This window comes from Ceraceosorus guamensis (assembly GCF_003144195.1).
Source record: "Ceraceosorus guamensis strain MCA 4658 unplaced genomic scaffold IE81scaffold_49, whole genome shotgun sequence".
NCBI classification, from domain to species: domain Eukaryota; kingdom Fungi; phylum Basidiomycota; class Exobasidiomycetes; order Ceraceosorales; family Ceraceosoraceae; genus Ceraceosorus; species Ceraceosorus guamensis.
The window spans coordinates 84607-98642 of record NW_020290044.1 but is presented as its reverse complement, the minus strand read 5'-3'; the positions used below and the strand labels follow the sequence as shown (position 1 = coordinate 98642).

The 14036-nt window shown below is 56.1% G+C and overlaps 3 protein-coding genes across 3 annotated transcripts; 1 reads left to right on the top strand and 2 right to left on the bottom strand.

Annotated features, from left to right (window-relative positions):
• Positions 1-275: 275 nt before the first annotated feature.
• IE81DRAFT_348645 (hypothetical protein) lies at positions 276-3881 on the top strand (the record flags this gene model as incomplete). Its single annotated transcript, XM_025516283.1, has 8 exons — positions 276-348; positions 423-641; positions 707-845; positions 920-1964; positions 2037-2435; positions 2507-3518; positions 3591-3685; positions 3771-3881. 8 exons carry the CDS (start codon positions 276-278, stop codon positions 3879-3881), a joined length of 3093 nt encoding a protein of 1030 aa, XP_025368266.1.
• Positions 3882-4902: 1021 nt separating this feature from the next.
• On the bottom strand, positions 4903-6662 carry IE81DRAFT_331161 (hypothetical protein; the record flags this gene model as incomplete). Its single annotated transcript, XM_025515227.1, has 7 exons — positions 4903-4944; positions 5122-5256; positions 5330-5443; positions 5537-5630; positions 5706-6217; positions 6302-6372; positions 6437-6662. The coding sequence occupies 7 exons, from the start codon at positions 6660-6662 to the stop codon at positions 4903-4905; spliced, it is 1194 nt and encodes a 397-aa protein (XP_025368265.1).
• Positions 6663-8013: 1351 nt separating this feature from the next.
• IE81DRAFT_187911 (hypothetical protein) lies at positions 8014-12827 on the bottom strand. The gene is made up of 2 exons (XM_025510756.1): positions 9903-12827; positions 8014-9832 (listed from the first exon to the last, which is right to left on the bottom strand). Exons 1-2 carry the CDS (start codon positions 12646-12648, stop codon positions 8079-8081), a joined length of 4500 nt encoding a protein of 1499 aa, XP_025368264.1. The 5' UTR covers positions 12649-12827; the 3' UTR covers positions 8014-8078.
• Between the last annotated feature and the right edge of the window lie 1209 nt (positions 12828-14036).

Below are 14036 nucleotides of genomic sequence, written 5' to 3'. Positions count from 1 at the left end.
CGCGATCATCGTTTCTGGCAGAGTCAGAAAAGGCTACCCTCTGGCTCTCTGAATCACAGCATAGCGCATCTAGCGGGACCCGTTTCAATAGGGTCTTCAAGAAGCTTTTGGGAAGCGCGACGGCCTCTTGATTCGGTTCAAAGCGGGCTGAGTAGTCATGTGAGTCAGTGATGAGAAGCATGCACTCGTCATTACGCTGACTCCCCGTCTCCCCACCCAGGCCGGGCTTCAACGACCATGTGCCCACGCGGCCAATCGATCGTGACAAGGCTGAGATGGATCTCAACGTGACCATCAAGAAGGCAACTTCTGTGGATGAAACAGCTCCCAAGCAGAAGCACGTTCGGAGTGAGTACAGTTCGGAGAATCACATTCATACCTGTCTGCTCATCTGATCGCATTTTTGTGCTCTCTCCATGCAGAATGCATCATGTACACCCACGACTATCACACCTCGCAGTCCCTTTGGAATGGCTTGAGGGTGCAACCGATCCTCTCTGATGAGGTGCAAACCTTCAAGGCGCTCATCTTGGTTCACAAAGTGCTGCAGGAAGGTTTCCCCATCGTGCTGCGTGAAGCTCAAGCGCAGGTGGGATGGTTCGAGACATGCGCCCGTACAGTTGGAAGCGACAGCCTTCGAGGTGAGGCGTCCTCTTCGTCCAGTTGCGCTAGGTGCCGCTATCACTCACGCTGTTTGCTTTACCAGGTTACGCACCTCTGATCCGCGCATATGTCAATTTTATCTTGGCTAAGCTGCGTTTCCATAGGCATCACAAGGAGTTCAATGGGCTGTTCGAGTACGAGGAGTACATCAGTTTGAAGAATATTGACAACCCGGACGAAGGGTAGGTTTGAGCGAGGTCAGCAGCAGAAGCAACAGCTGACCCCATTCCTCGCCCATACCTTCGCTGCCTTAAAGATACGAAACGATCATGGATTTGATGAACCTGCAGGACCAGATCGAGCAGTTCCAGAAGCTCGTCTTTGCACATTTCAAGGGCTCTGCCAACAACGAGTGTCGCATCAGCTCCCTGGTGCCGCTGGTCAAGGAGTCTTACGGCATCTACAAGTTCTTGACCTCGATGCTGCGCGCGATGCACAGGCGCACAGATGCCATGGACGCATTAGAGCCGCTCAGAGGTCGCTACAACACGCAGCACTACGCCCTGCGTCGCTTCTACTACGAGTGTGCTAATTTGAAATTCCTGACTAGTCTTATCAACGTGCCCAAGCTCAATCACGATCCGCCCAACCTGTTCGACTCGCCCGACGAGGGCCCAGCTTTGCCAGCTCGGTCGACAAAGCCTGCAACGCCTCCCGGTCCCTCTCAGTCCGAAATCGACGAGCAAGCGAGGATGTTGAAGGAATATGAAGACCGTCAACGCGCTCTGCAGGAAGCTGAAGAGGCCGAAAAGCGGCGCAGAGCGGATGAGGCTGCTCGCCAGCAGCGCGACTTGGAGGAGCAGCAGCGTTTGCAAGCAGAGCGTGAGAGGCAAGCGCAGGAGGCATTGATGAGAGCTCAGATGGATCAGATGGCTGGTGGCCGAGCTGCAGAGCTCGAGCGGGAAATGCTCGCTATGAGGGGGCAATACGAGCGCGACCAGCTGATGCTAGAGCAGTATGACAGGCGTGTCAAAGCGCTGGAGAATGAGCTGGCCACTATCGGACAGAATGTCAACGCTCAACTCATGAGCAAAGACGACCTCCTCAAACAACTGCAAGATCAGGTTACCCTCTGGCGCAACAAGTACGAAGCCCTGGCAAAGCTCTACTCGCAGCTGCGAACGGAGCATCTCGATATGCTTGCCAAATACAAGCAGATGCAGATTAAGGCTGGCTCAGCACAAGAAGCCATTGACAAGATGGAGCGCATGGAGCGCGACGTCAAGGCCAAGAATCTGGAGCTGGCAGATATGATTCGAGAGCGGGATCGTGCACGTTTCGATTTGGACAGGATCAAAGCGGTGCGTTCAAGTAGTTGATCATTGGCATACATCGCGCCGCAATCGCTCACTTTCGCCTTTGCCGTTCTGCAGAGCCAAAAGGAAGAGTTCGACAGGCTCAAGCGCGACCTCATGTTTGCCAACGAGCGTGCTGAGGATGCAACTCGCGCCAAGAGCTCAGAGATGTCTGGCATCATGGCTACGCTCAATCGTCAGATCGCGGAGCTAGAAGACGAGCTGCGCAACAAGCGTGATGGCGGCGACGACCTGCGGCGTCAGCTGCATGACAAGGACGCGGAGATCACAAGGCTCAGAGAGGAGCAAGCTGCTGAGCTCGCCATCATGCAAGAAGGCATGGATGAGACGATCAAACAGATGCAGGAGCTCAAGCTGGGTCAAGGCGTGCAAGACGACGCTGTCAATGCGCAGATCGATACCCTCATCTTGGACAACTCGAAGAAGCTCAATGCAATCATCGATTCTATTTTGCAGGTGAGTGGCGCTTATCATCGTCGAGGTGTAGCAGAAGACTCAGAACTTGCGCTCCTCTTCCATGCATCTAGGCATGCGTTGAAAAAGTCGATGACGCGGTCTACGAGCTCGAAGCGACTTCTGCATCCGGCAATACGACAGCAACTCCGCAGTACGTCTTGTCCATCATCGAAAAAGGCGTGTCCTCTGCGAACGAATTCGCGACCGTGTACAGCCTGTATCTTTCTCAGGAGGCTGGTGGTGAGCACGTCGAGGTCATCAAAAAGGCCAATCAGCTCGCGCAAACCATATTTGACGTGCTTGTCAGCACGAAGGGCATCACGAGATTGGCGCAAACTGATGCTGCCGCCGAGAAGCTCATCAATGCTGGACGAACGGCTGGGAATGGCCTGATTCGTTTCTTTTCCAACCTTCAATCTTTCCGACTCGCCACTGTCGCTCCCGCGAACCGTCGCAATGTCGTAGCTCAGCAAAACATGGAGGCTGGCACTGCGCTCAAGACTCTCAACGACGTTGTTGAAGGCATGGTCAAGTCGGGCGATAGCGCGCTGGCATCTGCGAATGGCGATATTGGTGATTTGGTGGAGCGTGAAATGCAGGGAGCTGCTGCGGCCATCGAAGCAGCGACGAAGAGGCTGCAAGCCTTGATGAGTCGTCCGCGCGACACTGGCAAATTCAGTGCTGTCGACCTGCAAGTCCATGATGCCATTCTCGAAGCCTCTTTGGCCATCACGCGAGCCATCGGCGGGCTCATCAAAGCCGCAACGGATAGTCAGCAGGAGATTGTCGCTCAGGGACGTGGTTCGAGCACTAACCAGCAATTCTACAAGAAGAACAACAGGTGGACAGAGGGTCTCATTAGCGCTGCGAGGGCTGTAGCATTCGCCACCACGATGCTCATTGAAGCTGCCGATGGCGTCATTGTGGGCAGCCACAGCTTGGAGCAGCTCATAGTTGCGTCGAACGAGGTGTCGGCGGCCACCGCCCAACTCGTCGCTGCTTCTCGCGTCAAGGCCGAATTTATGAGCCGCACACAAGACCGTCTCGAGACGGCAGCAAAGGCGGTCACGGACGCTTGCAAGGGTGAGTCCTGCAGTCTCCTTTGGACCTACCATCAATCATTCCGGTCAGCTGACTCAGCTTTCTTGACTGCAGCGCTTGTCCGACAAGTCAAGGCGATCACCGAGCGCAAAAATGAGGAACATGACGTCGACTATTCGCGCATGGCCACGCACGAGTTCAAGACCAAGGTGAGTATATGTGGTCGCGCGCCGATGTCGAACATGCATCCGGACGAGCGACTCACCACGCCCGCGCCTCACTTCGTACCTGCAGGAGATGGAAGCGCAAGTCGAGGTGCTCAAGTTAGAGCAAAGTCTCACTCAAGCTCGCAGGACTTTGGCCAATATGCGCAAGGCGGGATATCACGCGTTCGAGGAGGACTGAAAGCTCAGCTAGCATCTCGTGTATTCAGTCGTACTTTGCGGTGCTTGCATCGAATGGATGGCTCTCTCACTGCCATGTGCGGGCACATTCACTACACAGACGATGAAAATCAAGACAGGTGAGGAGCGCAGAGTCCCGCAGTGTGCATCGTGGCGTGCAATGTAAGGGAGATGGATTGAAGGGGGAGTATTTTGACGTGGCCGAAGAACCACGTCAGGAGAAGGCAGAATAAGGCAGGATTGAAGAATCATCCAACATGACCTTTTTCGATCCCATCGTTGTCTCGACCATGGGCTACGCGAAATTTAGATCGTGTGGCATCCGTCGGCGGAAGCAGTCGTACCTCTCCTGGATCTCTTCGCAAAGTCGGCCGGCACCAGAACCTTGACGTTTGCTTCTGTGGAAAGCGTCGACGAAGCCCGGGCGATTGATCGGGCAGAGAGAGTAGAATGGGTATCATGAGAGTAGCGCGGACTGAAATTGCCTGGATGCAAGTCGTTCATCGCGGAGTGGGCGTCGCTTTCGCTTGCCATTACTTCTAGCTCATCTTCCGCCTGCGCCCACGAATTCTCGCCCGCGAAGAGTGCGTGACTAGACGTCCACGCTGAGGCGGGTTCGTGCAGACACCAATCATAGCCGGCCGCTTCGCCGGCCACTCCTGTCATAGACTCGAGCATGGTGGAGCGACGACCGCGAGATGAGGAACTCTGAGTGTCGGACCTAGGGAAGAGGCGCGACAGCGAGTTGCGTATCGTGTTCGTCATTGGGTTCGTTGGGAGGCTCTGAGAGCGCGAGTGCTCCGTGTATTGCGAACCCATCCACAAATTTCTTTCACGTTGGGCAGAGGTCGGCTCAGCAAACGGCTCTTCTGACTTTGCCAGATGCGGAAAAGTCTGAGCGCTCCTAGGAGATAGAGGCGGGATGCTGATGGGTGCTTCGTATGATGTGCGCCTTGCGATTTCATTCGAAGGAGACCTGTGCAGAGTCTGTAAGATAGAGTGCCCTGTGAAAGAGGACGCTTTTACTGCTCGGATCGAAGCAGCGTCGATCGCGCCTGCGCCACCTGTAATTTCGGAAGTGCTCCTTTGATCACCGTCTGAAGCACCCGCATTAGTCCACAGAGCAACAACGGGCTCAAAGACTTGAATGACAATCTCGAGCACCTGTCGTAGGTGGGCTTCAATCGGGTCAGTCACTCGATCCGCTCTGACTCCAATCACGAAGGATCTCAATCACTTACTATCAAGAAGCCAGCGAGCATGAACACCACGGCGAAGCAAGTAACGACAACTCGCTTCGCTCGAAGGCGGACGGCGCCCTCGAGAGGATCAGTGAGCACCTCGCTGACCTCACAGTAAGCTACGCCAAAAGCTCCCTGTTGAGCGAATTGAAAGACACGTGAGCAGCCCTTTTTAACAGCTGTGGTGGCAAGACTAGAGCAGACTCACTGCACAGGCAGTCGCTGCAATAGCTGCAATAGCCGGGCTGAGCACTACCACATTACGCAAGACTACTCGGTACAAAGCGCTCGGGCTGCTATTGGTGCCGTGTCGCCCGTGCAGCTGACAGCGCGATTGGAACAAGCAAGAGGCTAGGGTAACCTTTTCGCTGTTGACGACGCAACGGCAGGCTCCTGGCGGACCATCAAAGCTTACAACATCGCTGTGCTCCGTAACCTCGCGATCAGCCTCTTGGCGCAGTCGATGTAAGATGCTTTGAACAAATGCGAGGACGCAGATGAAGTAGAAGCTTACGTTGCAAGAAGCAATCATTAGCCGTCAAATCTCAAAGTTGCCGACTCGCTGAAGAGCAGACAGTACTCACACGAGAACGAAAAGAGCCCATGCCGACCAGATCAAGTAGGTCACAGAAGACCAAAAGAAGCCCTGGGCTATGTTTGCCCAAACCTCTCGGACAGCTTCCAACTGCAAGGATTGGACAACGTGTGTGCTGGGCTGCGCCATCATTTCAGCCAAAAGAGCTTCCGATAGATTGAAGCCTTTGTGCAGGTAAAATCTAGCTTGAGAGGAAGTGTAGCCAACGATAATTATGACGGGCAAGGGGCCCAAATAGCAACAGACATTGGTCCAAAATCCTCGCTGGTAGCTTTTGCTGCCTCGAATGCTGAGCAGAACGTTGGGGGCGCCATACAGGGTGCCCCAAGCCCAGAACCATCCGCAAAAAGATATGGGTATCCAGATCATCGCTGCGAGAGGCATGTGCATGTAGAGTGGCGAGTTCGTTTGATAAAGCTTCTTCAGCGTCAATGAAAAGTAGATCCACGTCACAGAAAATGCCCCCGCGGAGAGGCTGAGCGTATTGATGGGGTGAGGTATCTAGCAAATTGGTTATGAAGCGTGTCAGGGCTACGGCAACACATGAGAAGCGATTTCGACGCTACAAAGGTGAGAGCTACGCACAATGTAAGTACCTTGCCTTCTGAGCAGCCAGAACTTGCCATGCCTCAGGCGGTGGGCAATAGCGGATAGAGCTACAAAGCATGGGCCAGATTGTGAGATGACGCTCCGCGACCTGTCAATCTTCTTGACACTCACCGACCAAAGTGTATGCACCGAGCACCACGGCGGATGCTGTGAGAATATCGTAGTACCATTGAGGCTGCGCTCCGAGCCTCGTCACAGCTCTGACAAAGTGTCTCAGCTCTCCCGTCGGCTCTGCTGAGTCGAAGAGCGGAAGGATGACGGTCTGTCTTGCTTCGTTGACACTGCGAAGCCGATGCAGCAGGCCGAGTCCAGTCAAGGACCCATGTGCGTTCGACATATTGGATATTTGAGGGGACGGGATGGATGTGGTGTTCTTCAGCTGCAAGGATGGCGAAGCCCAAGTCAGGAAGGGCGAGACATAAGGGGACAAAGTCGTGCCAATTCTCAACCCTACCCTTCCGTACAGCCCCCAGTCGAAACGCTTTCCAAAAAGGAGTCTTCACTGAACATGTACGCTGTCGACCTGGTGCTTCAATGGCCGCGAGCGTCTGCGATGGAGCGGCGTTTGCGAGAACCGTACTCCTTCATGATGAGTCCGAGTCAGCTTTGCGCATCTTCCGCTCCTTGCCAAGGGCGCATTGCACCATAGCACAGCAGCTGGAGCGCGCAGGTATCTTCTCTCTGAGAATGAGCACAGCCGAAAGAGGGTCCGGATGCACGGGGTCATGGGCTCGAGATCTCAAATGAGGTAGAGCCAAATAGCTATTGCTTCGTTCGTCGCTGGCTCAGCCAAGCGTGCGCATATTGACACCCGGTACTTGAGCTCAATCAGCATGCTCGTGCGCAGGCTTTTCCTTCTTGATGCTTCTCTGTATCCACTCCAATTCTCTCCTCGGGCGAAATCACCAGCGTTCTCAACTCAAGTCCTGGACCCCGGCATCGAAGACGCGCACGTACCCGCAGCCTTGACCATAGCGATAGTATGAGATGATGAGAGTCGAGAGGTGAGTCGCTCTTCGCATTCGCTGCTGTGCGCGCGTCTTTTTGTGCAAATGACCATGCAGGGGCGCGAACGCACCCCGCCTACGGGCGCAAAGACCCCCTTTCCTTTGGACCCGATGCGACACCAGGCGGTACCTGCACACAAGTCGCAGCATTGCGTGCTCCTCCCGCAGGCACCTCATCTCGACGCTCGTCCGCCGAACCCTCTTCGCTTTACGAGACTACGAAGTCGAGCCGATCAGCAGGCGCCTCTGTATGTCTAGTGTGTATCACCATCGCGGCAGGCGTTCGCAGTAGAGCACACACGAGCGAGCTTGCAGCAGACACGCATTCATTTTTGTACCCGCGACCTCGAAGATGAAGAGAGGCGTGAAACCGGATACAGGGGGGAGAGGGACATAATTCTATTGTTACAAGTGGAGTTGAGACGGGCTGAAAGAATACGATGGGCCGATGGGGAGGGAGACTGATCAGAGTCGGGCGGGAGAAGCGGTGGGTGAGCGTGAGACAGAAAGGGACACGGGTATTCGATGGTCGCAAACAGACCGAAAGCTCTGCATGGCGGCGTACAAGACCGATGAGTCGACTGCAAACAATCTGCGTTGCTGCAGTGAAAGGGTGACGGGAGATGAGGGGCAAAATGACCGTGAAGACTTTGCTCTGAAGAGGCAGGGGATGGGAGAAGTGATTCGAGAGTCGCATTCCAATCGCTCAAGGACCTCTTGGCCCGCAGTGGTGCAGAGTAGGGAGCTCAGGACACGATTGCCCACGGCTGCAACTGAGGCTGATGCTCTGTGTCCCACCAATCTTCTTCGCTCTTGCGCTTTTGTGATGCTCGCCGACCAGCCTCATCGTTTGAGCCACCAGCAGCGCCAGTGATCGAGTTGATGAGATCTTCGGGACTTGGCTCGCTGTCGTCGCTGCTATCCATGCCACTAGGGCTGCTCGAAATGCGCACCACGCCATCCAAAGCATTGATCGTGTTGCTCAGATTACTAGAACCCTTTGCCATGATCATCGAGCTGGAATTTGATGAAGAGCCAGAGGCCAATTTGGAGCTGGGCACAAGGTCTGGCGTTTGCGCTGGAGGCTCTTCTCGAGTCACGTGCGGCGCGCCTCCACCGAGAAACGCAGACAACTCAGCCTGCGGCTCGTCCAAATAAGATTCGTCGATCCAGTCGAACATGTCGACTTCGATGTTGGCCTCTGGCTGGGGCGGTGCCTCTGAAGCTGCTGATGCAGCGTTCGCATTTGCATCTGTCGCGGGCAGGGCAGCGTCAACGAACGCACCGCCAGGCCCAGGCTCCTGACCAAGCATGGCTAGCAGACCCTCTAGACTCTGAGCATCTGCGAGAGGTACGGATGTGCCAGCCCCGCTGCCGTTGGGTGCTACAAGATCCTGCCAGGCGGCATCGACGAAGGCTGCTGGATCTTGCTGAGCGAGCATGTCATCTCGCTCGCGCTGCGTCAAAGGCTTGGAGAGAGGTGTCTGGTTTGTGTCATCGTCTGGCTTCTGAGACGGTGCAACATTGCCACCTGCATCCACGCCACCCGCTTCACCCTTGCGCTTTGCCTCAGCTTCTGCCATCTCACGCTTGACTTCGGCCATGATGTCAGCGCTAGTTTTGGGCTTCGAGCGAGCAGCGGTGGCAGTAGCCTCGTCGTTCTTTTCCTTCTCAGCCTTAGTCTTACGAGCAGCCTTGCCTTTCGTGGCTGCCGCCTTCTTTCCACCCTTGGTGGCTGGTGGAGAAGCCGCGGCAGCTTTCGGTGAATCCACCTTGGATGGACCGGGACTCTCAGCATTGTTGAGTTGGCCAAGTCGGCCAGCAGCGGGTGACTTCGCCTGAGCCGCAGCTGGTGCAGATTGCTGCGCAGCGGCGGCAGCTCCTTTTCCTCGCTTGACCGGCGGTGGCTTGAGATCTTCGACACGCAAGCCTCTTTTGATGCCGTGCATGGAAGCCAAAGCTTCGTCCGAGTCGGGTGCATCTGGTGCAGCCGGGGCAATGTTCTGAACAGGAGCTGGTGGCGCAGGGGCCAACGGCGAAGGCTGCGCGTGCTGAGGTTGACCCATCGCCTGTTGACCAAGGGTCTGGGGCATCGTGGAAGGCTGGTTCGGCTGCTGCTGAAGCTGTTGCTGCGCTTGCAACGCTTGCCAATGCGCGCTAGCACGCGATTGTTCTCGCTCAGCTTGCATGCTGGAGAGCAAATGCTCCGCCAGAGCTGGAGCACTCGTCTTGACGAAGCTGATGCAACGGTGAATTTGAGTCTTCAACTTCTCGAGATCACCGAGTGAGAGCAAGCATTGGCGTCGTGGCACGAGGTCAAGCTGGTCTTTGAACATGAAAGACATGATCTTTAGTCGTCGAGCGGCATCGATGTTGCGATTGATGGCAAAAAACGCAGGCAGCAAGGCGTTGACTTGATCGCAAATGTCGCCAAGGGATACGACGTGACTGAAGATGGATTCCTTCTCCGCTTCAGCAAGCTCCTTCACCTCCAAGCGAGCTGATGTGGACGAGCCTTGCGGCGTCAGCTGCAAGCACTCGAGACGACATCCACGAGCCAGTGTACTCACGTCTCGATCTGCTGAGTTCTTGATCCATCCTCGTCATGACCTCCTTCGCTTTGCTCAAGTCTGCTTCTGAAACTCGCAGCTCCCGAACCTCATGAGGACCGCCCTGGCCTGGCTGCGGTCCGCTGCCAGGCGCGTTTGCGATCCAGACCATGCCAGAGTTACCATCTTGCTTAGCCGTATGCAGCGGAGGTTGTCCCTGCGGTGGATACTGGCCATGCTGCTGAGACGCCTCCCCAAATCCTGGAGGCCTGGCCTGCATGTGAGGTGGCATCTGCGAGGCGTTCTGGGCCTGCGGCACAGGCGCACCTGGAGGCTTCATGGCAGCAGCGGAAGCAGCAAGAGCACCTGACGCGTTCTGCTGTTGCTGTTGCCGTTGCTGTTGCATCTGCAAAAAGCGCTCGCGGAGCTGCTGTCCCTGTCCTGAACGCATCATCGCGGTGAACTGATCTTGAGTCAGACCAATCTGTGCGAGCTGCGCCGGAGTGAGCTGCTGAGGGATCTCGGATGCGGCTGCGCTGGGAGGACGTTGTGGAGGGCCAGCCTGTTGCGGTGGTGGTGCTTGAGGCGGTTGCTGTGGGACTTGCGGGGCTTGCGCAAGACTGGGCCCTCCCTGGATCATCGAAGCATTCTGTGCCGCCATATGTCTGAGAGCTTGTTGAGCGGTCTGCTGCGCTTGCGACTGTGCATGAGCGACAGCTTGAGCGTTGGCTTGCATTTGCAGAGCTGCAGGCTGCGCGTGAGGCCCGCTCTGTGCCTGAAGCTGTTGCAGCAGCCTTTGCTGAATCGAGCTCACCGTCGCGTTGAGCCACATGTTTTCGATGGGCAGCAACGAATTACGATACCAGACTGCGACGTGTTCATGGACTTGAAGAGGAAGATCCAACGCCGTGGCAATTTCGCTCCACGCATTTTTGGAAGAGACGCTCTTGCTTCCACCGTGCGCTTGCACGAGCATGTAAAACCGGTACATGTCGAGTGCACGATTGCCAATCTTCACCTGGGCATTCTGAGGAGAACCCTGCTTCGCGTGAATCTCGAGAAGCGCGCGCATGAAGTTCTCAGGCTTCATGACCATTCCGCCTGGCGCGGAAGAGGTTTGCTGATTCCCCGGTGCTTGGTTGTGGGCCACTGGCTGAGGCCGGATCGAAGAATCTCCGCCTACGCCCGGCTGATTTTGTTGACCCTGGGCTCCGGGTTGCGGTGGATGTCTGGGTCCTGCGATGGTGGACTGTCCCAGCTGTTGCTGTTGTTGCTGCTGACGGTGTATCTGTTCTTGACGAAGCGACAAGACCTTCTGCAGGAGAGCCTTGGAGTCGTTCATCTGCTTCTCAAAGTGCTCTCGAGCTTGGGGAGTGTCTGCGGCGGCCAGCTTCGGTTCCAAGTCCCGAATACGGTTTTGCGCAACAGACAGCAGCCGCATCAGATCGTTGCTCTCAGCATCCGTTGGAGCCTGGGGTGGATGGTTGGGTGCATTCTGACCAATGGCACCGCCTGGCGGCCTCAAAGCATGTGTCTGGTTTCCAATCGGCCCCTGGAGATGCTGCAAGCCACTCTGCTGCGGGGGCGACGAATGTGACATGGTGGGAGTGCCCATTTGCGGTTGAGGTTGCGCGTGATTCATGTGGGGCGTATGGTGCTGTGAGCCTTGCATGGGCATCTGAGGTTGCGCTTGTTGAGGTTGCGTAGCCGGAGGCGGTCTTGGTTGAGGAGGCACCTGGCCGTGCGATACAAACGGTGAAGATTGTTGGCCTAGTCCCTGTTGCGTTGACCGCTGCTGCTGGCCTTGCTGCCATGAACTGATCGCACTTCTCAGCTTTTGCAAAGTCGTGGGATCTAATTGACCGTTTTTGGCACGTGCGATGGCATGTTGCAGAGCTGGGGGCATACCAGCGAGGTTCACCTGGGGGCGCACGGCGCTCATCCCAGGAGCGTTGGCACCGGCGACGGAAGCATTTGTTGCATTCGCGTTCGAAGCTGCCTGCTGACGATTCATTGCTGCCGCTTGAGCGGCGCTTGCCGCCGCCTGTGCGCCGGACACGAGACCACCTGGTGGTTGATGTGGTTGCTGAGCCGGGAAGGGCGGCCGTGAAGGAGCCACGTGCTGCATCGCTGGAGAAGACTGCATGGGCGAACCATGGGCCTGATTCGGCTGTTGAAACTGCTGCTGCGAGGGATGAGGCTGCATTCCCGCAGGAAGTCCAACACCAGATCCGTTGCCTTGCGCGTGGTTCTGGTGGGCTTGCATCTGCGCGAACCAAGCGGGCATACCGGAGTTGTTAGGCTGACCATTGTTCATCTGAGAATGAGCCATTTGGTGGTGCTGTTGCGGCTGCTGCTGTTGCTGTTGCTGGCTTTGCTGCAGATTTGCGTGGATGCCTTGCTGGCTCTGCTGTTGCTGAGGAGGGGGGTGCTGCTGGCCTTGCGAAGCAGCCGAGAATCCCTGCGTGAGCAGCTGCCTGATTTGCTGCTGAGTGAGCCCCTGGAGCTGTGGAGGGATCTGACCGGATTGCAAGGCAGCAGCTACTGCAGCGGCCATGTTGTTTTGAGCCATGCCGAACTGTTGCTGAGCGGGCTGGTGTTGAGGCGACTGCTGCTGCTGCTGCTGTTGCGGCTGAGCGAACGGTGACTGAGCGAACGACATGGATGCCTGTGGTCGCTGCTGCTGCTGTTGTTGTTGCTGCTGCTGCAGTTGCTGCTGGAATGCGAGTAGCGCCGCAGCGTTCGCATTGTTGGAGTTGAAAGCCATGGTGACTCACCGCGACGTCGACCACGCACCGACAGACCCCAAGACAAAGCGAGCTGGTTGTATGCGCGCTCAAGTGCTTGCACTGACGGGTTCGCTCGCAAATGCTCTGTGAACAACTCTTGACGTAGTAGACAGCCTACGAAAAGGCTCTAACAGAAAGGCTGTCCTAGTAGAGCATGAGGGGACCGTACGAGCTGAAATTGAGACGCGGAGCAACTCTGATGCTCGATACGTGCAAGGAGCAAGAAGAAGAATTCGAGAGTGGCGGTAGGGGAGCGATCGCCTCAGACTATTGGAAGTGGAAGAGTGCGGTGCTCAGGCCGCCTCGCAAGAGCGCTGGGTTGCTTCGGTGTGATGATCACCGTGCGACACGTCCACGTCTCGTGTTGAACGTTGGATGCTGGCGAATCACGTTAGGGTCTGAGTCTACGAGAGGCCAGCTGGAGTAGCAGAGCTGGAGAGATGTGCGGGACTTTGCTCTGAGCGCCCTCGTGGCAACGACGATGGCAGATGGAAGTGATTGATCGAAGAGCGCCCGGTCTGTATCAGAAAGAGGTGAGAGCCACAGCGTATGGATATGAAGGTGGAATTCGATCGTGGATCGCTCAGGGCGAGGCGCCAGCGCCGTTTCGCAGCACACATCTCGACGCGCTCACGGCACCCGCGCGATTTACGATGTCTCTCTCGATCTTGGGATCAGCTGCCTCATGTCTCAGGCAGGCGCAGCACACGCGCACGGTATCAAATCGCGCACGCGCGCGATGAGGCCGCGAATGCCTACATACATACATATATGTAAATATGTTGCGGCGCGGCCGCTGCTCCTGGGCGCGCGCGGCTGATGCTGCTTACCTGCCGCAACATGCCCGCTCACGCAACCGTCGCGCCCTAGGGCACTACAGCGCTCTACCTTGCGCTGGCCGCAGCGCACTACCTCATCATTTTGGTCAGATGCGGTGCGGGTCGAGGCTTCAAAAGACCTGCCCTGCGCATCTATCAAATCATCATCATCAGCAGCCGTACCCAACGCCTCTCTTTCGTAACTTTTCGTGAATGACAATCAGAATCTCCCAATCCCAACACCGCGTAGAGAGACCCATCCTCAAATCGTGGACGAGTCCGCTGACCCGTGGGGATACATGCTTGGAATTTTGGATCATGAAGGGGAAGCAGAGATTTATTTGCTCTTTGATGGTATTTGCGGCAAGCGGAAAGCAGGTGGATTTTGTTTTATTCCTGATTGCTCCTGCATCCATGTCCGGAGTCACAAGGTAAGGTTTCAGTGAAAGTATAGTGCTCGGCTATCGTGATTGGATCCACTGGATTTTACATGTACGAATCGCAAGTCCTGAGAGCACTTCAGTGATTGAGTAGCGCAGACCGACGAC